This window comes from Onychostoma macrolepis, chromosome 02 (genome assembly GCF_012432095.1).
Source record: "Onychostoma macrolepis isolate SWU-2019 chromosome 02, ASM1243209v1, whole genome shotgun sequence".
Classification (NCBI taxonomy): Eukaryota; Metazoa; Chordata; class Actinopteri; order Cypriniformes; family Cyprinidae; genus Onychostoma; species Onychostoma macrolepis.
Window position 1 is genome coordinate 31,925,162 of NC_081156.1, and position 26,848 is coordinate 31,952,009.

Here is a 26,848-nt window from a genome sequence, read left to right on the forward strand (position 1 = left end):
AGACCATGACTAAGGTGCCCTTGACACTGAACCCCTAATTGCTCCCCGGGCGCTGGAGCAATAGCTGCCCACTGCTCCGGGTGTGTGTTCACTGTATGTGTATTTGTCCACTACTCACTGCTGTGTGTGTGCACTTGGATGGGTTAAATGCAGAGCACTAATTTCGAGTATGGGTCACCATACTTGACAATACGTCACTAACTTAACTTACAGTGTATATATATACCCAACAACTGTACTCTTGCTTCTGTCATATTGCTTAAATATAGGCCTACTACATTGAAAAAAAATGTAGAAACAATTTTCAATTCAGTTGCTGGTAAATTTCACACAAATAGCGCTCAAATTAGATGTAAAATTTTGAAGTAGTAAAACACAGCTAATAATAATGTATATTTTCTTGATAACTGCAAAAAAATTCAGTGTAATATAGTGCATTTTATGATTTCCTCTGGTGTAGACGCCTGTGTATTTTGGTCATTTGTCGCTGTCCTTGGTGCTGAAATCATGTGACCGGAAAAGTGTCAGTGAGTAACGACCGGTGAACAAAATACGCTTCAAGTGTTACAGAAAAAGAATAAAAAACCTCGGAAGGACAGCAGAAACACACTCTCTCAAGAACTTTGAGAGAGAACCTAAAAAGAAGCTAACTGTAGATTAATAACAATAATACATTATTGTTGTTGTTGTTGTTGTTAGCTATTGTTTAACGTTGGTCAACCGTTTTCTGTAATGTTTTTCTTAGCGGAAGCTAATACTACTACTAGCCTACTAACAAATATATCGGCCTATAGGTTATATAAATAATCGGCAGCATTCATAATCAAGAACAGTATTTTTTTTCTTTTTTATATTTAAATTACATTTACATGTTTATGGCGTACACAACCACTAATCTAAGTTTAAAGGAAACACGCTGAATGAACGCTTCAAGGATGATGCGAGTCTTACGTTACAAATCAGAGTGAACAATAGAGAGAGAGAGAGAGAGAGAGAGAGAGAGAGAGAGAGTCGACTCAGCTGAGCTCATAGGGAGGAAGAGATTTGGAGAAAGCTTCTTAACCTATTTTAGAGGGATAGCAAACGTGGTTTTGGTTGGTTAGACTCATATCGGTAAGAGCTTCGCGCTCGGCTGATATTGATTTGCTTTTTTGTGCGGGATGTGATGTGACAGAGGAATATTCCAGCATCGCTGCTGTGAGGATGGCAGGACGGAGCGGTGGCCTTTCGGATCGCAGCTCAAATGCCGCTTTGTTCGCCGTCCAGACGTGGATTGATATTTCATTCATGTGCATCTGAATTCAGTCCGTATAAAGACCAAGAGCGCAGCTCTTCAGCACCGCACGCAGCACCGCACCGAGTCCACGGTCTGGAGGTAAGATCCTCTGTATATATAATATTCCGATAGGTACTCATGCATCCTGTGACTTTTAAACACTTTGTCTAATTGAATGCACAACACGTGCACTCCTCATGCTTTCACAACAGTGTGTCTTTGTACCTGCAACAAATTGAAGGAGTTTGTGCCCTATTGTTTTGATGCATCACTTTTAATATGTCTTTCATATTGTGCATTGTACTCTGCTGTGTTATACTGTAAAATCAGCATCATTAAGGCCATTCAGTGCAGTGTATATTCATCCACATGGAGAAGGAGACAAGGAGAGCATTTGTTTGATATGTAATCTGGTACTGAGGCAAATCTAATCTGATTTCTTAAAATCTAACTCTTTTGTTTATTTGATGTCAAATGCAAGAATAATTTTGTACTATTTTCACAAAGATACAAGGAAGCAAAGAGGAACACATTCCTTAAACTATGCATTAAAGTCTATTATTTTATGTTCCTGCCTGACACTGATGAAAGCTGGTTGATTTATAACAGTTAGTGCAAATGAATGCAAACTTAAAACTCACTAGCATAGAGAAAACAACAGTTTGAGTGCATGCAATGCAATATGTCTGTTGTTTTGCAACAGACGCGACTGTCAGACTCTGAATATGGCAAGCATACAGGAAATCCATGTGGCAGAAATCTGGCACGGAACTGGAAAAATGAAATTATTACAAACTGTGTCATTTAGAGATAGACTGATTTAACTGCATGGCCAGGAATTTTTGTCTGTATGTATAGAGAAATAGAGAGAGAGATGATAGAGAGATATATATATTTGTGTGTGTGTGTATGTGTGTATACTGTAAATATACTGTGTGTTTACATATTGTAAACTTGACAATTAAGTAACAGTAACACACCGAATTGAATGTGAAATTTTCTTGTAAAACAAATTTCAATAATCTTTGTTTTATTTACAACTTTCAAATTTTTCTTTTTTCTCTTTTTACACTTCTTTTAAGTGTATGTATGATATATACACATACAATGTGTGTGTGTGTATATAATAAATATATAGAATTTAATTAAACAGCAAGTAACAACTAAAGTAGTATTATTCTTGAAGTAGTATTTTCTTAATTTTTGTTTTATTTACTACACACACACACACACACACACACACACACATATATGTATAATGTTTTCATGATTTATTACATGAATATAGATCAGTTCTGTTTGTTTTTGTTCTTTCTGTTGACCCCAGTTTAACACCGAACGTATTTTGAGCAGGTGTTTTGAAAAGATGCTGTGAATATAGGCGATGTTGGTTAAAAGACCTATTGGATGTGGATTTAAGATGCAGTTTCCTCCCTATTCTTCAGACAGCTGTGAATGGCATTGAGCTCACAGAGCTGGAAGTTGAGCTACAGGTGATTCACTGATGACGCCGGGCTCCTTTCAGGCTTATCTGACTGTACTGGCTGAAAGCTGAAAGTCCAGTGTAGAAGCACAAGAGCACAGTGTCACACTCGCATGAGCGTGCAGTGAATAACAGAGCAGCGATCGATAAAATCAGCCAGCGAGACACAGGACACATGTGGATCCTGTAATGTTACAACACCCAGCATGTGTAAAGAACAATGAGCTTTGTGTGGGAATTTAATTTGAATATATTGTGCTTAAAGATATTAGATATATTTAGCAATAAAATTAAGCCTAGTTTAGGACAATTACAGGATTGTTGCATTATTTTATTGGCAATTAAATAAGGTGTTCATTCTCTCTCCCAGTTCTTGTTACTGTAATGTAAATAATTGCAGTTCAAAAAGTGATCAGATAATAATAATATTAATACCTTATGCAATTATTTTTCCACTGTCTTTGATTTAGTGTTGATTTAAAAAAAAAAGCTGTAACTGCAATATGTGTTGTACCCCACAAAAATACTTTATTACAGTAATGAGAATCTAATGAGAATTTATTAAATCTGTCATTCTTTCTCCCTGTTGGCATTACTATAATACAAATGAGTCTCATTTTTTATAATTGTAATGCAAATAAATAATTAAAATATATAGGGGTAAAATAATAATATTAATATTTTTTCTATTATAGTGCTATTTAAAAAACAGCAAAAATCTTGTATTACAGTAATGTGAATTACTATAGAGAATAATAAGAATTACAAAAAAGTAATGTCTGGGTACATTATGGTAATGGGAATTTCAAGGGAAATGTGCTTAATTTAATAATAATTTAATATTCACAAAAACAGTGGCACAATGCCATAAATAGGCTTTATTTCCCTTATGTAAAACATAATTTCTCATGACTTTGGGGTGAAATGCAATATATTATACTTATTATATATACAATATAAATAAGCTTATTTTAGTAACATTGCAGCATTATTTTCTTGAAAATTGTTTATTATTTCTGCCAGTTCTCGTTAATGTACTGCAAACAAGTCGCATTTTCATAGTTGTGTTGCAAAAAAATAAATAAATAAATGAAATAAAATAAAATATATAATGACAAAATAATAATAATATTAGTACATTATGGTATTAATTTTACACTGCTTTTAGTGCTGTTCTAAAATAAAATCTACTGCAATTTGTTTTGTATGACACAAAAATACAGTATTACTGTTATGAGAATCTAATGAGAATCATTATAAAGACTAATGGGAATTACACAACGCCTGGATGCATAACGGTAATGAGAATTTCAGGGAAAATGTGCTTAGTTTAATATTCATGAAAATAATGCCACAATGCCAAATAGGCTTTATATCCTATAAGCAAGAATATAATTTCTCATGACTTTGGGGTGAAATGCAAACTGGACCTGTTTTCATGAGATTCGTTCTCAGGTTCCCACATTGATTTGCATCTCAAAAAGTTTTCAAATCAGTGGACAGTGTTGCTCCTCTGACAAACACGCACACACACACGTATTGATCTGTGCTTAGAGACCAGAAAAATCGATCAGAGCAAACCGCATCTGGACACGGTACTGCGATTAAATAACAAGCAGATGTGTCTATCCATTTGGACCATCCAAAATTCAGAGTCTCTGGCTAAATTGGTGATACGCCAGAAATGCATAGGCCTGGAATTGATTTGGAGACAGTAGGTTTGGAGGCTTGCTGCGACTGTGTGAGTTCACTTCTGATGAGAAATGATAAAAGACTACAGGGTGGAAGTGTGTTTGTGTCTCTGATTACTGCCCTCGTGTGCTGTGATTGCCAAAACACACAGTCACAGAGGAACAACACTCAGGTGAAATCGCAGAGCATAACAATTTACATGCTTTTGTGTTTCAGTTCAGCACACACACACACACACACACACACACACACACACACACACACACTCTCTCTCTTAGAAAACATGTTTTTTTCCCCTTGCACTTCACTTACAATTTTAGCCTTGCAGAAGATGAAAAGTGTGGGAAAAGTCTTAAAAGGATTCTTGTCATACATATGTTAGTCTGTAGATATGGCTAACATCCATCCTTCTGAGACTTTTCAGACATTTTATCTTCTGTTGAAACTGTAGGTCTGATCGCTTTAGAAAGATACCAGTGCACTTCGCATCAACATGATGCATAATTTGCGGCATCATTCATATCTGCAGCTCAAACGAATTACTAACATTTCAAACTTAATTGTCAGGAGTTATGAGATAAAACAAATTTATTAGAATGGTGGTAATCAAATGAATATATAAAATTCCAACAATTGTATGAATCTTTTTAAAAGTAATCAAATGAAAATGTTTCATTTTATTTTATTTTATTTTTATATTTTTATATATATATATATATATTATTTTTGATGCGATTAATCGTGATTAATCGTTTGACAACACTAATATGTGTATATATATATATATATATATATATATATATATACACATTTTTTTTTATTTGTAGTATTTATTTATTTTTATTATTTTCTAATTGTCTAATAAATATTCCATTGTAGATTATGAATATTGTTGGCTTTTTGTTTAATTGCTTTTGTTCCTCTTTTGTAAGTCACTTTGATTAAAATACAAATTATTATTATTATTACTTTGAGAAGTACATTCTACTTCTCAGCATTCTATTTCTCCAGTAATATATTCTGTCGCAATCGTACATCGCATCATGTACATCATCATAGCACTAATAATAGTAATGCTTATGGCACATTTGACTCGAGGCAGATGAAAGGTTGTCCACTGCAAGCATTTAATGAATTAATGTATTTCTTTCTTTCTTTCTTTCTTTCTCCCTGTTCACTTTTCCCCCTCTGTTAATCTGGCTCGTCCTTTGTTTCTTTGTCTCTGTCTTGTTCCTGAGTGCCGAACGCTGCTCTCGGTCGTAATAGTGCCTGCAGGCCTTGCCTTCAGAATCCAAACCCTGTGCTATTGTTTCCATGACAACATGGGAGGCATGGCCGGAGGGCATCGCTGTGTGTTTGCTATCTCTCACTCACACGTTCTCTCTCTTATCTCTTCCTGACACGTTGAATCTGATCACTTCAGCTCTTCTCATTTAGACTCTGAGTTCTGCTTTACATTAGAGCTGATGAATGCTCGCGTCAGGTGACGCGATAGCTGTGATTTGTACTGATGATATGGGTCAGTCGTAACACTCCAAGCTTTTAGCTCGGCCCATTAAAGAAAGCACTCCTGGGAGCACATTACGTTTGAATATGATGTTATATGAGGCTGACAGGTGCAAGCGTATGGAGTTCTTTCTTTGTAATCATGACACATTCAGATCTAGAGGTGTCTTCAGATTTTATTATTAAGACTGTAAATGTGACAGAAAACCCAAGAGCATGATGTGTGTTCATGGGGATAAAATGTAGTTTATATGTGTTTAACCAATGTCTTTCTGAAGTCGTAATATATTCTGGGTACATTAGGACCATTAGAATTGTTTGTATTATGGCATTATTTTTTCATTTAGAACATTCTGAAGAATTTTCTCCTGCAATTTTTTCACCGTGAAATAATAATAATTTTTATGTTTTGTAAGAATAAAAGAACAGTAATATTGTGAAATATTATTACAATAAAAAAAAAATATATATATATATATATATATATATATATACACATATATACATATATATATTTATTTTTTATTTTTATTATTTATGTTCAAATGTAATTTATCCCTGTGACGCAAAGCTGAATTTTCAGCATCATTACTCCAGTCTCCAGTGTCACATAATCCTTCAGAAATCATTCTAACATGCTGATTTGCTGCTCAAAAAACATATTAAAATATTACTGTCAATGCTGAAAACAGTTGTGCTGCTTCATGTTTTTGTGAAAACCATGATAATTTTTTTTCGGGATTATTTGATGAATAAAAAGCATTTATTTGAAATAGAAATTATGAACAATACTATATATAAAATAGTATTGATACACCATGATAATTTATTTTTGTCACTGACATTGAGAATATTTAATATTATACTTATTTAAATATAATAATAATAATGAAAATTATAAATGATTAAATATTATTAATTATAATCTGTAATCAAGTGAAAATGCAATTATTTTATTTAATCATTATTTCTCTTTTTTTTCCCTTTAGATTTTGTGGCAAAAATATGATTTGACCTTGGTTTTATCAATAATTCTTAGATTTTCTAGGAAAAGGTAGGACAGACAAATAACAGCTCCACCGTTTACATTCGATTGTCCTTCACCGAGCTCACATTTTCCTATTCAGAGCAACACATACTGTAGTACATTTCAAGTACAGCTTTCCCAGCACAAGGACAGTCGTCTGTCTGAATGAAGTGCCATTTCACGAATCACCCGGTTACATACAGCACTGTAGATATTAAACCCTCCAAGCTGCTCTCAGACAAGAGCAAACAAAGCGCTGGCTGCTCACAGAATCAGCCGTTACTGCATTCAGCATCACTACAAACTATAAACCAGAGTGTATTAGCTTGTCAGATCTGTACAGGCCTTATAGCTCATCCAGAGCGAACAGAATTATAACCAGGCTCATGACAGTAGAAATATCTCTGAAGCAAACTGGCATTTGTACTGTATATCATCGAGAAAACCCCTAGACACAAGCTGTCCCCTGAAGAATGATGCTCCTTTGTTTTCTTTTTTGTAGCTGTTTGAGAAACCGATGGACTGAATTTGCTGCAAAACAGTATGGATTGTAGAATTGTTTTTTTTTTTTTTTTTAAGGGAATGTGTGAATGCACCATCTGTTTCGTCTCTATTTCTTTGTCTGTTGGTCTTCTCATCAGCCTGACTGACAGGGTTCTCAACGGTCCGCTCGCTGTGTTTAACAGTTCACTGGAGGGAAGGATTATCAATGAATAATGATATAAGTTCTAGTCTGTTTGTCAGAGCATCATGAATCAAGTGGCTTTGGAAGATTTGAAATATTACAAGTCGTTTGGACCACATTTATGATACTTTTGTGGTGCTTTTTGTCTTTTATGATGCTTGAAAGACAACATTTCTCCATTTGGGTTCTACAGAAGAAATAAAGTTTGCCAATGAAATGACAGAAGTCTTGTTTTATTTTATTTTCATTCATTCATTTTATTTATTATTAAATTATTATATTGTTATGTATTTCTTTTTAAGCAATTATGCAAATAATTCTTAATTTGGATATTCTACTAGAAGCTGGATGTTGCTTGCAAAATTATAATAATAATAACAATAACAACAACAATAATAATACTACTAATAATAACTAATTCATTCATACATTTTTTTTATTTTATTAAAATGTTATTTTATGTATGTATGTATTTATTTATTTATTTAACCATTTATTTAGTCATTCATTCATTCATTCATTCATATGTTTTATTTTATTATTTTATTTTATTTGAGTTATTTTATTGCATTTTATTTTTAAATCCTCTACTAAAGGCAATATTTATGTTGCTTGCCAATAAAAAATAATAATAATACAATTATTTGGCCATTAATTAATTAATTAATTCATCCATACGTATTATTTTCTATTATATTACTTAATTTATTATAATTTTTTATCCTATACTAAAAGTAAGATTTATGCTGCATTCCAAAAAGTAAGCAAGTAAATAAATAAATAACAGCCAAATTAACTGTCCATAATGGAGAAAAGTCACTTTTTCCCACATGGTGTAGCCTAACGGCTCAACCTTGACCTCTTCAATGTCAGAAATTTGTCATTTTTCCATACTCTAACCACCTATGGTATACAGTTCCCACTTTTAATGATTCAATCAATTTCAGATGGACTAAAGAGTCTCTGGCTTTATTGTCATTGAATTTCCTATTTCACTATGTCAGTCTATTTATCCATCCGTCTGAGATATGACATCTGTTGAAACTTCAAAATACATCCATCATCCCTCTGTTTTCCGTTCTCAACACACTCTGCTGTTGTTGGAGAGAAATGCAGTGAATTCCAAACACGCGGTCTCATGATAAAGCGGCATGGAGCCTCTAAATATTAAATTCTGTAGATGTTCCCAGTGCTTTTAAAGGATCTCATCTGACAGAATCACTTCAGAACCCAGACGCACGTGTAAGAGAGCACCGTATCTCACAGAACATCGCCTTTTCAACACTTCACGGCTGCTTCCTTTGGCTTGCAGATGTTTGTGAAGCGACACACGTAGCAAAAGAAAGGCGCTGAAAGCAAAACTCATTCAGAATTTCCCATTTCCCCCCTTTATTCTGTCCATTGTGATTTCCATTCTCTTTTCTCCAGCATCAGGAGAATAGCATTTGAGTGCAGGACACTGGACTTGAATAGACTGCCATTTCTCCTCTGATGTTTATCGTGTCTTTCTCCTTCATGCTTTGAGCAGATAAAAAGGCTTATGTGGGTCATGTTGCATTAATCGAGTTCGCTGTCCTCTCAAATACTCTCTAAATTAAGCAACAGGCATAAAATATTCACATTTGCTCATGGTTCATCACTCAATGACACATTTAAGCGAAGAACAGCCCAAATGTATCACATCAACATCGAAGCCAAATGAAACAATTCATTGTTATCTGTCCACGCAGACACAATCTTTCTTTCTTTGTGCATTATTATGTCTTTTTTTGAAAAATGAGACGTCGTTTCATATTTAAAGTTGTGAACATTATTTAGGAGCTCTAGATGCACTCGTATCTCAAATCCGCCTTTCCAAATCGCCTTGTGTCGCTTTTGATCCCCGTCCTTTGGACCTCTAAATCTGATCTTTTTCAGTCACTACCATGTTTCAGAGGCTCTATGCTCACAGACGACAGACGACCTAGAACTGCTAAATGCACACAGAACTCTGTATTGATCCATTTTGTGAGACTTCTCGAGGTGTGGATGAAGCAGCATCTCTCTTTCATTCTGAATTTATCTAGAACAGAGCAGCCAAAGAAAGAAAGAGTTGTAGTTTCAGAAAAAAAGCACAAAGGATGCTATTGTTGGCAGGTACAGAGAGGTTTAGTATTTTTGTGTCTTGTTTATCCTTGTTGTTCTGTTTAATAAAACACAAATCAGGTTTGAAACGCATTTCACTGAGTCCTAAGCAGGCACGCAACAAGTAATTGAACCGTCCACATTGAAAATGTGACACAACAGCAAAATCACTGTCAATCACAGCTTATTTGATGTTCAGATGTCATTCTAAGCAGTTTATTATTATGTATTTGATTTATTTATTTTATTTTTTTATTCATTTATTTAATGGTTCATTATTGCTTTATATAACTATATTATTTAAAATATGTTTTATATATTTAAAAAATCAAATTAATACTTCTGTTCATATACCTGTATATATTTAAAACGTAGAATATATTTAAAATTGTTATAAAATTCCTATTTCAAATAAATACTTGATTTATTAACCTATAATAATCAGCACAATTATTTTCAAAATTGACAATAATAAGAAATGTTTCTTGAGCAGCAAATCAGCGTATTAATAATACATCATGTGAAAAATAGCTATTTTAAATGGAAATAATATTTCACTTAAGCGAAAGTGAAAAACCATATGTGTACAGACTATTAATTAACCTGGCATTAATATGTAATGCAATTTTATAAACACCAACTAATAGATAAGTTTATTTTTGAATGAATCTTAGGTGTTATGTACAGAATATGACAGAAGGTAGACTTTCTAACGCATTTCCAGCAGTTCATACAATCATACGGTCCTGCCCTGAAGCACATCCAGTCCAGTATGCTGTAAATCTGGGACCAGGGGGCCAAAATGCACATGTCTTTGTTCATAACTCTTATAATCCATGTCTTAATGAAAAGCTGGGGATTTGAGATGGATGAGGCGAGTGGAACAGGCTGAGGGTTTGATCTGCTCTCCCGGGAGAAGCGTGCAGTGCGCGCCGGCCAGTGTTTGGTGTTGTATTTCATATTCTCTCAAAACAGAAAAGAGATCCTGGAGGCAGCGAGCATGTGCACCTCAAGCCTCATGTTTAATTAACCAAAGCCCACCACAGATTCTTCCTAAGAGACTGTTCTGTAGGGACCGGCAGGCAGGAGCGAGCGCTATCTGTCTTTCAGACGTTTTTTCCCCCTCCTTATGTTGACTCTACGCTTACTTCCCTTTCTGCTCGGCAGGATTCAATTTTCCGATCCACTTAAGCGGGATTCTCATGCGTTACGGATCCGATTAGCTCACACGTGCATGCGCTCTTTAACAACAAGCCCTGTCTTTTTGGCTCACTCTCTTTCTCTTTTGGACAATTATTCCGCTGGTTTAACTGCAACCCGTCTCTCTCTTTCTTCTTTTCTCTTTCCTCTCTTTTGCCCTAGTTCTGCCACCTCTTTTCTATCATTCCCTCTTTCCTGTTTTCACAGTTCTTTCTGAGATGAATCCTCCTCAGCTCTCTGCGGTGTTGGTGCTCATGTTGGCCCAGCTGTGTGCGACTTCTATCGGTTGTCCTTCTGGGTGCCGCTGCTATAGCTTGACCGTCGAATGTGGATCCATTGGGCTCAAAGAGATCCCGCAAGGCATCACACACGGGACACAGGTCAGTTGCGCAAACACATGTGGATGTTCATAGGTGGGTCGTTCTCAAAATACTGTATTGGGGACTAACATGTCCCTTGACAGGTCACCAAAAAGGTTCTACATTACATTCATGGAATCTCTTCATCCCACAAAAGATTCTTTATTGTGGAAAAACATTCTTAAAATGTTTGTCACACTAAGAAAAAAAAGAAACTGAAATGTAAACTTTCTCTGAAACTTTTCTTAGGGGAAGCAAAAATGGCATCAAACCCCCCTTTGAAAATTTTATTTTTAAGAGTGAAGGACATCACTTTGTAACGTAACCATTTATTAAATACATTTTGCAATTCACATTTATAAAAAAAAAGTTATCTGATTTAAAAAAAACTTATTAGAAATTATACACTTCTTAACTAATGAAAATGCTTTAAATATTTGTTTAACTGTAATTATATATATATATATATTTTTTTTTAATTTATTTAAAATTTTACTTGATAATGTGTCTTTGTTTTATCTAAATGAAATTTAACATTTAAATTAGATTTTTGAATTCTACATTTTCATTTTTGACCTCGTGTGAAATCAGCTCCCAAAGTTTAATCTTAGCTGCTCACAAAAAAAAAATCAGTTATTAAAATATTTCATCAAAACATCAAAACTAGTTCCTACAGTGATTTATACATTTTTATACAAATTATTTTAATTAAGAGAGGTAATTTAATATAAACAATACCATTTTTAATAAAAATTCAGATCATACGAATGATTTTCATGTGTTCTTGGTGTTTATTGTTATTATAAATGTTAAAAACAATATGGAAAAACACACTAACGTCATAAAACGTCAAAAATACTGCCAGTGTCAATGTTTCTATATCATTTAAAATGATTTATACATTTTCTAATGATCTAAATTTGAATTATTTTAATCAAAATAATTAATTAAATATATAAATAACAACATTAAAAAAAATTGTTGAATCACATGAATGATTCTGTGTGTTTTTGGTGTTATAACAGTTATTATAAATGTTAAAAACAATATGGGAAAATAATTATAGAATAGAACTTTATAGAATGTCAAAAATAGAATGTCATTTCAAGCAAAATAAGTAGGCTAATTAATAACAACAAATTAAAATCATAAGAACTTAATCATAAGAAATGTTTTTTATGCTTAATGATGTTATAATATACTTTTTTGTCATTTAAATTAAATAGATTTTTGTCATTCAAATTAAACATTTTGTCAAATGAAACATCATGTAAATTAATACAAATATATATTTTTAAATGGGTCACTGGTGTCATGTTGTTTCTATACAATTTTTTTTTTTTTTATTGAGAAACGATCAGAAATAATCAAAATGATCAGAATAATCAAGATTATAAAATTTTTCTAAATACTTTTGAAAAGTTTATAAATACTTTACATTAGCTTTTATGGGAGAAAACTGGGCTGAATTCAAAACTATAGTTTGTTTATTGAATATAATTTTCAGCAATTTTGAGAATGATTGATCAGTAGTCATAAAGTCAAGTTGACCCTGTTCACTGTAGTAAAGGTTTTTGGTCTTACTGTGAATGAATAAACAATTTTCTTTTTTTTTCTTTACAGACTTTAGTAAATGAAAACAAAAGTATTACATTAAACAAACTAGCTCACACCTGAACTTTTTATTATTATTATTCTGGTCACCCTAAATAATAAAATACTATCTTCTTTTGTTTGTATCTACACCTTGACCCACAATACAGCAAACCCAACATTAAAACCATAGATCATAACTCTGGGAATGCTGGGAATCGTTCAGTAAATCATGGCCAGCGTCACCCTGTGGACCCTATTTGCATGTTTCTGTATCTGCTCCAGTCACACCACTAACATTACTGCAGCTCATGAATATTCATGAGCCGACTCGCATAAATTGCTCAATTGACCCGTGTAACCTATGCTTCACAAGAAATTTGCTTCGGCTCGGCCCGTGTTTGATCACAGACAATAGCTTGATAGAAATCAATTAGAAAATTAATCAGTGTAATATGTTGCATCATTAATACAGTTAAATGAGTGGAGACAGGCCACTCAGTTGTTCTGCTCTTGTGAAAGCCTATTAATGCCCTTCTGATGCTGCTAATTGATTTGTTTGCATGTTTAAGGCTCAAGGATAGTCAATCCAGAATTGTGCAACACTTCCAAAGCTTTGAATTGATCCATTTTATGTTAAAGAAAACCTTCTTTCACTCTGCATTCACCTGGAACGCATATTCCAGGATATAAACATTTTCTTTTGTGTTTCAGCTTAAAAGCGTTTTTTGTTTGTTTGTTTTTTGTCTGCATTATCTCGCTGCTGTCACTGATTAGGACAGAAAAACAAGTCGACATGAATGAGACGGATGCTGCTTTTATTACTTGGCACGTCAAAACCAGAATGCCATTATAATCAATGAAGCTTTTTTGTTTTCCTCCTACTACTACTACTAATAATAATTCCATTGTTAATATAATTTAAATGATCATTAGACTACAACAATAATAAAAATCATGATAATTATAATTCCACTATTAATATAATTTATTATTAATTTGATTATTAATGACAACAGCATTAATAATAATAATATTAATAATAATAGTACAATAATGATAATTTATCATTTAAATGATCATTAGACTACAACAATAATAATAAAAATCTAAATAATTATAATTCCACTATTAATATAATTTATTATTAATTTAATTATTAATGACAACAACATTAATAATACTAATACTAATAATATGTAGAATAATGATAATTATATTAGTAATATAATAATTTAATTATTATTTTTGTTGTGGTTGTTTTACTATAATTATTAATTCAATTGTTAGTGCATTATGTGTCATGTATTATGTATGTACTTTATAATTCATATTATTATTAATGTTATTAATGACAACACCTTTAACAATAATAATACTACATACAATAATACTTGAACTATTAATAAAAATTAAACAACAATAACACTAATTCCATAATTAATGTAATTTAAATTATCATTAGACCACAACTATAAATATCAATATATTTAATAAATATAAATATTAAAATATTTACATATTATATATATTATATATTTATATATCGTATAAACATAAATATCAATTTAATAATAATAATAAATTACAATTGTTATTATTATAATTTTTTTCTCAGAGAAATGAATTGTGTTATTTATCCACAGAGTAGCTATTTTAAAGCTGGAAAGTGTGAATATTGGTAAGAAATACTGGTTAAACTGATTATCTCTAGTTCTTTCTGCTTAAAATTCTTTAATGTTAGTTTATAAAATTAACCATGTCACAAACCTGTGTTAAGGTACTTATGTTTTGCCACGGAATCTGTGTCCTGTCCAGACCATCTTTCTGCAGGACAATGCCATCGGACAGATCCGTCAGCGGGATCTATCTGACCTCGGCCAGCTGCACTACCTCTACCTGCAGAACAACAGCATCTCCACGCTGGAGGCCGGGGCCTTCAGAAACCTGGGCCTGCTTCTGGAGCTGGCGCTCAACGGAAACCGCATCCACCTGATCACAGCTGACGTGTTCCGCGGCCTGGACCACCTGCGCATCCTCTACCTCGCAGGAAACCAGATCACCAGACTCGAGGACTACACCTTCCGCGGACTACAGGTGGAACGACTCTCTGCGCCATTCTGCCTATCAAAACACACATTTTCAAATGTTTTAACATTACAAATGATTGAACTTTTTTTTTTTTACAATTAACATATGTTATAGGAGCATTAATGTGCAGCATTAATGCTACTAAAATATTAATTTAAAGATTGGTAATAAAGGTTCAACTGGGAGTCGGACTGTATATTTATTGGCTTGTAAACTCCATATAATGGACAAAAAAGGGGATTCAAGAGATCATAATTACATAAAAAAGGTTACTTCCAAAATGAAACTGTAAAGAGAAATAAGTGATTTTTACATTGGAAACGTAATTGACTGCGCCACGGTTTCACAGACAGTGTTTAGACTAAACCAGGATTAGGCCATAGTTCAATTAGGACATTTAAGTGATTTTTATAAACGTGCTTAGAAAAAAAAAAAAACATTACTGGTGTGCATCTTGAAAGGCACTGATATATTTTAAGATCAGTCAGTGCAAGTTTATTTCAGTTAAAACAGCTCAGACTTACATTTTAGTCTAGGACTAGGTTTAAGCCTAGTATTAATACTATTTTAAAGGTAGGCTAGGCAGTTTCTGTGCTGCTAGTGCCATCTAGCGGAAATACAAGTATAAAGCAGCCTATTTTCAAAAGCCCATTTCGCGAGTCAAACATCACAAACACAGCACTTACGGGTCTATAAAAATGAAAGCATATCTCAAAGTAAAAAGCAGGCTGCTTTTCAATAAATGGTCCAATATATTAGGAATAGCCTACTTAGCTTACCTGTCGAGAAGCTTCTTGCGCTTCTGTAAGGCAATCTTAAACACCCTCTGGCTCAGTCTGCTACAGTAGCCCCGCCCCAATCTCTCGCTATTGGCTAGTATGCAAACACACAGGTTGACAGGCAGTTAGGAATCATTTTATTCGATTTTATTATTATTATTATTTTTAATTAATGTTCATTTAGGCTACATTACACTGCTTGAGTGTACACGGTGGCTGAGGGGGAACAGCAAATCTGACGTCTTTTTCTCTTCTGACCAACATAATCAATCTCTAGGCTACCCTTTTGAACATTAACCATGACTTTAGCACAAATAAAACCAAAAAAACCATGGTAACCACAAATGAACCATGGTTTTGATACACCAATCATAGTTTAACCATAGTATTTGTAGTAAAACTGTGGTTATACAAATGGTAATCAATAGCCCCCTTTTACTACAATAAAACCATGGTTAATTTTTTTCGAAAAAATTTGTCAAAAAAAAAACAAAAACAAAAAAAAAGTCATAACACTGTCATGGATTTTTATTTTGCTTTTGGGGTAAATGTTAACACAGAAATAGGCCTAATATTTGTTGCCGTTTCCAATTACCACTATAGAAGGTCCGTTGAGTTCAAAATAAATTAGAATGTTTCTTCCTAACATTGTGGGAATTTTTGAAATACTAAAACCATAATAATGCTGCCTCACTAAAATTATTTTTAGAATGTTCTGAATATTTGCACAGTCTTTACATAATATTACGCCAAAGTGTGCACGTTTCATGAGAGTAGAAGTGAAGCAGAAGCCACAGAAAAGCAGTAGAAAAACTCACAAAAGTGCTAAATTAATAGGGGCTTTTTCGAGGAGCGTCTCGTTGCAGAACACAAGATCTAGGGGGTGTGGTTGGATCCAGATCCAACTCCTCCCACCTTACATATACTTAAACCCACCCGTCTCCACCCCCTGATCCCTAAACCCACCCATCTCCACCCCTAAACCTACCAATCTCCACCCCCTAGATGTGGATCCATCCACGCCCCCTGGATCTTGTGTTGGGCAGCGAGCCCTACTTGGCTTTTTCAGCAATATGCTAATTCAATAGAGACACTGAAGTGAAAATAGATGACTCTGCATAATGCTAGATTGCTTTACAAAGTGTGTTTTATGATAGCTATGATCATGCTTGTAGTAATAATCGTGATGAAATGCTGATTGCAGCGGTTGCAGGAGCTGCATCTGCAGGAGAATGCGGTGGAGGTGCTGGGAGATCAGGCTCTGGTGGGTCTGTCCTCTCTGGCTCTTCTGGACCTGAGCAGGAACAACCTGAGAACCCTGAGTCCCGCTTCACTCAAACCCCTCGTCAGCCTGCAGGTGCTGAGGGTCACAGGTAAGAGGTTTGCATTAGTCAATGCCACAAAATAATTTAAAAAAATCTAAAATTACACTACCATTCCACTTTTTAATAATAAATTAATACTTTTGTTCAGCATGGATGCATTCAAATGATCAAAAATGACAGTAAACACGTTACAAAATGTTACAAATTTTGTAACAAGGTTACAAAGCATTTTCACATAACTGTAAATGCTTTTCTTTTGAACTTTATACTCATTGAGAAATGAGCAGCACAACTGTTTTCATGAGCTGTTTTCATGTTTCTTGAGCAGCAAAGCAGCATATTAGAATGATTTCTGAAGGATCATGTGACACTGAAGAAGACCGGAGTAATTCTGCTCAGCTTTGCATCACAGGAATAAATTACATTTGAAACTGTATTCAGCTATTTTAAATTGTTATAATATCACAATATTGCTGTTTTTACTGTATTTTTGATCAAATAATTCATTTTTAAGTTTTTTTCTCTTAAGAAAAGCACATTTGAGATTGTCATATAAATATTAATCAAGAAATGTTTCCATTGGTAGCTCTGCCAGGTTAAGTAAACTAATTAATATTCATGATCCAAACTTTCATTATAAAACAGTGCAGTGTTATATGAGTTGCACGGCCTGCAAATGTACCACAGTGACATGGCATTTAGATGTCAGACCAGCTTTACTTTTTTAAAAATATTTTTGCACAACAATTCTGTTTGAATAAATATTTAATAATGCTGTATTTTGAAAGGCTCATATTGCATTTGCTCTTACAGATAACCCGTGGCGCTGTGACTGCGCTCTGCACTGGCTGCGCGGCTGGATAAATGAAGAGGGTCAGAGGCTATTAAGCTCAGCCGAGCGCCGGATGCTGTGCGCTGAACCTCCACGCCTCTCCCATCTCAGTCTGGTCGAGGTTCCCGCAAACAGCCTCATTTGCATCCCGCCCATAGTGCAGCTGGAGCCCAGCCACCTGACGGTGCGTTTGGGGGAAAGTCTCCGCGTGTCCTGCCAGGCGTCCGGATACCCGCAGCCACAAGTCACCTGGAGGAAAGCCTCCCATGGAAAAGCTCAACTGTCTCCCAGAGGTCTGGTGCAGGAGGTCGGGATGGATGGAGACACCAAGACCAGAGGGAGGTTAGTGACGGCCAGGCCTGGTGGAAAAGGAGGGCCGGCGAGTCGCGGGCCGGTCCGAGGAGGAACAGACGACGGAGGCGACCGGGAAAGCTTTGATCCCGACACGGGAAGCGGGATGCTGTTTCTCAGCAACGTCACGGTGGCGCATGCCGGACGCTACGAATGCGAGGCCTGGAATCCCGGCGGAGTGGCTCGGGTGACTTTTCACCTGTCGGTGAACATGTCTTCGTCTTTGTCCCGTTCGGAAATCTGGCCTCGACTGCATTCCTCGTCTTACTATCATCCTTCTTCGGTGGACGTGAGTCAGGAGCCGATTTATGAGCTTGAAAGCATGGACTTCAACGCACTGGGAACTGCGACCCAGACAGCCATCGCGGTGGGAATCTCTCTTTTGGCATTGACGGCGTTGTTGCTTCTCTGCATGATTTACAGTCGCCACCGCCAACGGCAGAAAGAGGAAGGTGGATACGGCACCAGCAAAGAGGAAAGCATCCTCTACGTCAACGACTACTCCGACGGTCCCACCACGTTCGCTCAACTTGAAGAGTATCGGGACGAACGCGGCCACGAGATGTATGTGTTAAACCGTGCCAAACCGGTGCTGCCTCCCCCGCCGTCCTGCAACCAACAGGTTTCGACACTAAAGGCCGGTGAGTGCATGCTGACCCCGGGCCGGGCCGTGGGGATCGGACCCCGCAGGGCTCCTGCAGAAGGAGGAGAAGGACCTCCGCTTGATCCTGAAGGGTTGTTCATGAACCAGAGTTTGCTATTTGACACGCAGATTGCTTATGAGATCCACTGCTGAACTGGATCCCTGGATAGACTTCAAGGTTCTTGCCATCGGATGTTATCCTGCTGAATTTCCTTTCGTTCTGAGAGCACAAATGCATTTTTTTGGTGAAAAGCATTGAAGGAATAACAGATTTTAAAGCTGCGGTGTGTAGTTTCAGTGCCACCGGATTTGCAAAAATGTTGTCTGAAAGTCAAGGATGTGGTTGAGTCAGTGCTGCTACGCTCTTAAAAATAAAAGTGATACCAAAGAAGAACCATTTTTGGTTGCCCAAAAGAACCTGTCAATGAACAGTTTTATAAAATAAAATGTTTCCTTGGTGTGAAGGACATTTTAATAACCTAAAGAACCTTTTGTGCAATGGAAAGTTTAAAGATTCTTTACTGGCATCTATGGTTCCATTAAGAACCTTTAACAATCAAGGAACATTTTCATTCCACAAAATGTTATTTGTAGCGAAAAAGGTTCTTTAGAGTATTTGAATGTTCTTCACATAAAGAGAAAATTGTTCTTTTAAGAACTAATCACTGAAAGGTTGATTCTGGGAACCCAAAACTGGTTCTTCAGTTGCATTGCTAAAAAAACAAAACACCTTTGGGAACCTTTATTTTTTAAGCGTGTATATTGTGCGGCTCAAACAAGCAGAGAAATGTTACAAACATTGGTGTTTACTCTCTTTGGGGAAATCAACCTACAAATGGCTAGTTATAATCATCTCTGGGATTGCACACAGCAGCTTTTATGGAATAGTTCATCCAAAAATTGTTACCATTTGCATTGTTTGCATGATTGTTTTGTTCTGTAGAATCACAAATTGAGATTTTTTTGAAAGCACTAGGATACATTTTAAGGTTATTTTAAAAAACATATTCCCTTTTCCATTCTGCATATTTAACTAGTTTGTAATTGGAATAATTTGAAAAACATGTCAAAATGCTTTTGACAGAAAAAATATTGAATTTTTCTACAGCGATAGGGGTGCTCGGGAAAAGAGAGAAAAGATAGCTGTAAAGCATGACCGCAAAAATAGATCAGGAAGAAAATGCAAGTGAGGATACAGAGAACGAAAAAAGTGTTTCCAAGAGTAGTCCAGTGAAATAATTCATTGGATGTAGGCTAGCATTGAAAATATTGAGGTCAGTGAAGACATTTATAATATTATAATAGATTTCCATTTCAAATAAATGCTGTTCTTTTAAATTTTCTATACTTCAAATAATCCTGAAAAAAAAAGTATCACGGATTTCACAAAAATATGAAGCTTCACAGCTGTTTTCAACATTTATAATTTCTTTAATAATACTGAAGACTGAAGTAATGATGCTGAAAATTCAGCTTTGCATCACAGGAATAAATTACATTTTAAAATATATTCAAATAGCGCACAGTTATTTTAAATGATAATAATAACTCACAATATTATGTCTTTACTGTATTGTTTATAAATACAATTATATTAAATAAATATATTATTTAAATATATATTTCTTTAAATATATTAAATAAATACAGCCATGGTGAGCCCTATGAGACTTTCTTTAAAAAAACAACCAAAAATTTTAAAACAGTGTAGTTGTGAGGGCTAAAAATGTTTCAACAACCCAGTATTCATCATTCACTATGACCATTATGATCATTTATATTGCAGCCTCTGTTTGGAACAATAAATGACTGAATTTTCATTTTTGCATGAACTATTCCTTCATTAATAATGCAGGTTTTTGCTGAAAGCAAATTCTTATGGAATGAGAGCTGTTACCTACCTTTGAAAGAAGAGGTTACATGAAACTACCAAAAACTGATATTTTTTGTCTCGTTACTGTGAAATGAACTGATCCAGGCTGAGGGTTTGACTCTTGGACAGGGACTGAGGACAACAGCAAAGGACATCCCTGTGTCCAGCGTTATGTGTCAGGCAGTGTGAATAGCTTAACGTCTTTCTTCTTGCAAATGCTGTCTACATATTTCAACTATCCTTTCTTTTCCGATGCATTCCTGTGTGTTTATGTGTGAACGGCAGGCAGCAGAAGAGAATGAAACCTGCTGTAAACAAGAACCAAAAGCGGGTGGGAGGTTTTGTCACTACAGCCTTGATACAAATGAAGTAGTCGCATCTATTTCCCGTCTGAAGCTCGTTTGCTCTCCTCTTGACCTCTGCTGGAATAACACTGTGAATAAACAAACAGGACTCTACATTCACAGCTAGCTTTTGTAAGTTATTAGATATGCCAGTTCCTTTCACATAACAGGATTGTTTTTGAGAGTGAGTATTTTTTCCTCCCCAGCATTACACGGACTATTGAGTAGTGAACACATCAGGGTAAACTGTATAAAAGCATTCATTTCAGCTTGTGGGAACTTCTCAAGGTGTTAAGCTTCTGCTCAACGATACAATAGTTTGTGTATTTCTGTCAAATGTCTATCAAATATCAACCTATTTTATCCGAATAAATTATGCCTTTATTTGAGATTTGCTGCATGTGTGTCAAAGGAAAAGAGTGAAAGTGTGACAGTCACTAGTACTCAAATGTAAAAGACAAAACAAAGCTGCATTAGATTAACTACAAACAGGGTTATTAGTAGAGATAACTATTATAGTTTTATAATAATATTTTGAGTCATGTTTGAGGTTTTTTTTTTTTCATTTTAATTTTAGTTCAATTTTTAGTCATTTTGTTGTTTGTGTCATAAGATTAAAATGTCAGTATAGTTTCCATTAATTGTTATTTCAGTTATTTTAATACAGAAACGTTGAGTTGGCAATAAGCTGAAGTGAAAAAAGTTAGTTTCAGTTCATTTAATTTTTTATTGCAAGGAACAAAGTTTGTTTTAGGATTTGAGTTATCTACACACACACACACACGCAGTAATATTACCTTGAACGAGAGCCATGTAGACATTTTATGTATTAACATTTATTATATTTTAATTGCAAATCCATTAAAATATTCTTTTATATATAGATTGAAGTACTTTTTATAACTAAACCTTACACACACAACAATAAAAATGCTAAAATATATAGCAGCTCAATTAAAAAAAAAGAAAAGTTCTTTATGCAAAGACAAATATTGAGTAATCCGATTTCAAGCAAATTTTTGTGGTTTCTCTGAAGTGGTGTAACTAATCGTAAGCTGACCTGAACTCATTGTGTCGGTCTCTGATGTGGTAAAGATGTTTCAGTTTTGCTTCTCACATCGACTAAGAATAAAAGTAGAGAAGCAGAAGAAGTACCTCCACAAGCATGCACATTAATAAATAGGTGAAAATTTTACAGATGTGGCAAGAATCTTAAGAGTACAATAATAATCTGACACAACCATGACCTTGCATGCACGCAACACGTATACCTCTTTTTCCATCTCACATGAAATCTTTTGCGGCTTTACAAGAAATTGTGCATGATGTAAAACAGATGAAGATGCCATTACTTAACATTGTAATATTCATAATGTGAATGGCCAGATATCATCTGTTATTATTGAAGTTTCGGAGTGCTGTAGATCACTTCCTCTCGTTCAGGAAGTCGGCTCTGAGAATGATTTAATAAAACACAAGACAGAGTGAGATGAATTTCAATAAGTCAGTGATTAAAAGCATCAAGGCCAATACATTAAGAATTTCCACAGATAATTTCATGAGATCAGATAGATTACATCATAGTCTTGCATGAGGTAATGGCTATCGTTTATGTGCATTAGTAGTATCAACAATGTAGTACTTACAATGGCCACCTGGTTTTGTTCATAGTCTTCTGCTTTCTTGAAGACCACAGTGTCATATGCGACAGTCGTTGGACCTTCTGCCTGTGAAATGAGAGAGAAAACACAACTTTAAAAGATTATTTAGATGGAATGAGAGTTATACAGTGCACAGGCCCATTAACACCAAGAACAATAACTATATTAACGTTCACACCAACAGACAATAATGTTCTGTTTGTTATAATCGCGCGCCTGCAGTTATGACCAGGTCTGCGGGGGGAAAACGCACAGCTGATAATCAAAACTAGTCCAAAATAGCCCAATCGTGTTTTTTCCTACAGTTTTTCTCTATCGAGTGCCTCTCGTCGAATTTGCGTTCTTGAGAGATACAAAACAACCCGTGGCAACAGTCTAAGTAGCCCAGTTGTTTTAATGTTCTAAATGTTTTTAACGTTCTGAAAGTGATTACTCTGTGTCGTTATCTTTGTAATTGTGGTGTGAACTTCTGTATCCTCAGAATTAGAACGTGATCTTCCATGGTGAGAACAGGTCCGACATTGACATTTTAAGGCTTAAACACATACCACAGAACAGACGTCTGGTCCTCGTTTGGACAAAGCCCCATCTTAAAACAGGAAGAATCGTATTACAAAACCACAAAAAAAAAAAAAAAAAAATGTCCTATATTCAAAATAATATACAAATGAGAAAAAATAAGTGATATTCATGGGGGGTTTTCACCAAGGTAATGTAATGCGACAGTGCAATAACTCCTGTGAAATTGGATTTTAAGCATTAGCAGTGGAATAGTGCTTTGAATTGAATATATAAGTTTTAGAACTGACTGTGTTTTTGTATAAGCCTCCGGATTACTAAAACCAGCATCAGTAACAGAAGCAGCGGCACAGCAGTATAGAGGAGGAGAAAAAGCCAGTCCATCTGGTCAGGAGAGTCTTCAGGAGAGCAGTTGCTGTCCTCCGTATCATTGCTTGCTGTTTGGTTTCTGCAGATGGAGCTGTGATTAAAAATGGAATAGTTTAATTGGTTTAAAATGTGAATATAAACCTAATTAAGAAAAGTTGCTTTTTAATAGTAGTTGGCAAAATATTTTTACCTCGAACTAAATATGAGATTATGTTTACTGATACCCCTGGTTATCTGACTTGATAAATTCAAGATTTACTTACGGAAATAGACCAGCATCATCACTTTCAGCTGAGATCAGAAGGCAAAAAGTAAAAGATAATTTTTTAAATGAATATATAGAGGCTTTTGCATCTGAATTCTTCATACGTATATATATATATATATATATATATATATATATATATGTATACATACAGTGCCCTCCAAAAGTATTGGAACAGTAAAGACAAAATTGCTCTGTCGGCTGTGGAGTCAAGACATTTACGAATGTGATTAAAAGATGAATATGAGACAAAACTACAGAATGTCACGTTTTATTATTGGGTGATTCAACACATAGATGTTTTACCAGCTAAGAAGTTCAGCACTTATAGAGTTTCATCCCTCTATCTGACGTGAGCATAAGTATTGGAACAGTTGCCTCACAGGTCTTTCTAAGTGATCAGCTGTGTCCGGTTGCATTAATTCTTCAGATATTAAAAGCAGGGAATGTGTCGTATCAGTTATATCCATTACTTCTGCATTCTGAATCTTGCATTTGATGATGACACACACAAACCAGGATGAAGACGAGGGAGCTGACTTTGAGAGAAAAGCAAGCAATTTGGATGCTAAAAGAAAAGAGGAAGTCAGTTAGAGCTATAGCAAAAACAAAAGGCTTGGAGAAATCAAGAGTTTGGAAACCACCAGCAACCAACAACTACCTGATCGGCTGAGAAAACAACAGTAGTTGATGACAGACAAATCATAAAAGCTGTGAAAATGAACCCTAAAAGACGTGTTCTGTAAAATCACCAACAACTTCCAGAAAGCTGGGGTGATGCTCTGACAATCTACTGTCCTCAGGAGACTTTGACACAGAATTACAGATGCTACACAGCAAGATACAAACCTCTGACCAGCTCCAAAAATAGAAAGGCAAGATAAGAGTTTGCAAAAAAGCACAAAGGTGAGCCAGAAGAGTTTTTGAACTGTGTTTATGGACCGATGAGACAAAGATGAACCTTCATCTAAGTGATGGGAAAGCAAAAATGTGGAGAAAAAAAGGGAACTGCAATGATCCCAAGCACACAGCCTCATCTGTAAAGCATGGTGGAGGTGGTGTCATGGCATGGGCATGCATGACTGCCTCTGGCCCTCTCAACTTTACTGATGACTTAATTTATGATCACAGTAGCAGAATGAATTTGGAAGGGTACAAAACCATCTTGCCTACCAATATTCAAGGAAATGCCACCAGATTCATTGGGAAGTGCTTCATTTTGCATCAGGACAATGACCCACAACACCCTGCCAGTTCAGTCAAGGAGTTTATCAGGGCAAAGAAATGGAAAGTCTTAGATTGCCCAAGTCAATCTCCAGATTTAAATCCGATTGAACATGAATGTCACCAGCTGGAGAGGAGAGAAAAGGCAGAAACTCCCCAAAACAAGCAACAGTTGGAACTGGCTGCATTAAAAGCTGGGAAAAGCATTTCAAAGGATGAGCCCAAGAGTCTGGTGATGTCTATGGGTCCCAGACTCACTGCTGTGATAGTGCGCAAGGGATCTGCAACTAAATAATAGCTTTTAATCTTTTATATTATATCTGCCTTATGTTCAACTGTCCCAAAACTTATGCTCACATCAATGAGTGGGATGAACTCTAAAAGTGCTGTTCTTTTTATTTGGTAAAACAGATATGTGTTCAATCACCCAATAATAAAATGTGACATTCTGTAGTTTTGTCTCATATTCATCTTTTCATCATATTTGCAAATGTCTTGACTCCACAGCCGACAGAACAATTTTGTCTTCACTGTTCCAATACTTTTGGAGGGCACTGTATGTATATATATAGAACACACTTCAAATATAAATAAATGCATTAAGTCTTCTGTAAATGAAATGCTTTTTTCAAAACATACCTGGACTTACATGTATTTTTATGTTTATTGTCCTTCTGAACAAAAAGTTGAACAGGAACCTGCAGATCTCCTACAGAGCAGAAGTACCAGCCAGAATCAGTCAGTCTCAGTCCAGTCATCAGCACAGTGAAGGATCTTCCCCCATCATCATCACTGATCTGGACTGATGAATTCTGGGATGTGTCAGTCCTCCCCATTTTGTAACAGCTCTGATCTATAATTCTGCACCACTGTTTAACTTTATACTGATATCCAGAACTGTAGAAACACTGAACACTGATATCACCACCTTCATGTCCAGATACACTGCTGTTCACCACAGACACATCAGGAGCTGAACACAGACAGCAAAAACTTTGAGTTAAATATTCTGTATTAAACATAAAAATATAGTGAAATTGTGAAAAATAATGTTAATGCACCACAATAACTTATTTACCTGATTTAACGGTTACATACAAATATTTTTTGTTATCTGGGTTTGCATGAGTGCCGATCTCCACAGCACACCAGTAATATCCAGAGTCTGAGGATGTCAGTTTGTTGAGTTCCACAGTAAAAATATTGTGGGCTGGATAATCGGTTATTGTCCATCTCCCTGTAGTCTTTGAATGGGCTGTAATTTGGCAAGAACGCCAAAAAAACCCTTTACACCAGTATTTTGAGTTTGATTTATACTGATTGTCATACAGACAGGGGATTGTAATGCTTTCGCTTTCTCCCAGAGTTACATGATCTAATGTCTTCATGCTCAAAGTGCCTGTAGGTAACACACACACACACACACACACACGTTTTTTTCCCCTGTGAATTGTGTTGCATTGTTACACTTTCAGATAAAAATCATTTAGTATTTTCAATAATTGTTTTCCCTCGTGGAGACCGCAAGTCAAAAATTTCAGGTCTTACTATCCTTGTTGGGACATTTGGCCCCCAAAATGTAGCATAAACAAGTGTACACACAAACACACACGCACATAAATCCTCA

At 35.3% G+C, this 26,848-nt stretch overlaps 2 protein-coding genes and 1 long non-coding RNA gene across 4 annotated transcripts; 1 reads left to right on the forward strand and 2 right to left on the reverse strand.

Moving 5' to 3' along the window:
- The first annotated feature begins 569 nt into the window (after positions 1–569).
- Positions 570–21,554, forward strand: lrrc24 (leucine rich repeat containing 24). 2 transcript variants are annotated; one of them, XM_058754537.1, is made up of 5 exons: positions 570–1,375; positions 11,156–11,373; positions 14,764–15,042; positions 17,020–17,188; positions 17,954–21,554. In XM_058754537.1, the coding sequence occupies exons 2-5, from the start codon at positions 11,212–11,214 to the stop codon at positions 19,117–19,119; spliced, it is 1,776 nt and encodes a 591-aa protein (XP_058610520.1). In that variant the 5' UTR covers positions 570–1,375; positions 11,156–11,211; the 3' UTR covers positions 19,120–21,554. The 2 variants fall into 2 exon arrangements, with proteins under 2 accessions (XP_058610520.1, XP_058610529.1); XM_058754546.1 differs by having other exon boundaries at positions 11,201–11,373.
- A 344-nt stretch (positions 21,555–21,898) lies between these two features.
- On the reverse strand, positions 21,899–23,433 carry LOC131531617 (uncharacterized). The gene is made up of 3 exons (XR_009268735.1): positions 23,393–23,433; positions 22,830–22,910; positions 21,899–22,636 (listed from the first exon to the last, which is right to left on the reverse strand). It is a non-coding gene; the product is annotated as an uncharacterized LOC131531617 (long non-coding RNA).
- A 209-nt stretch (positions 23,434–23,642) lies between these two features.
- On the reverse strand, positions 23,643–26,609 carry pigrl4.2 (polymeric immunoglobulin receptor-like 4.2). The gene is made up of 4 exons (XM_058758002.1): positions 26,300–26,609; positions 25,871–26,194; positions 23,996–24,023; positions 23,643–23,823 (listed from the first exon to the last, which is right to left on the reverse strand). The coding sequence occupies exons 1-4, from the start codon at positions 26,607–26,609 to the stop codon at positions 23,643–23,645; spliced, it is 843 nt and encodes a 280-aa protein (XP_058613985.1).
- Positions 26,610–26,848: the final 239 nt, after the last annotated feature.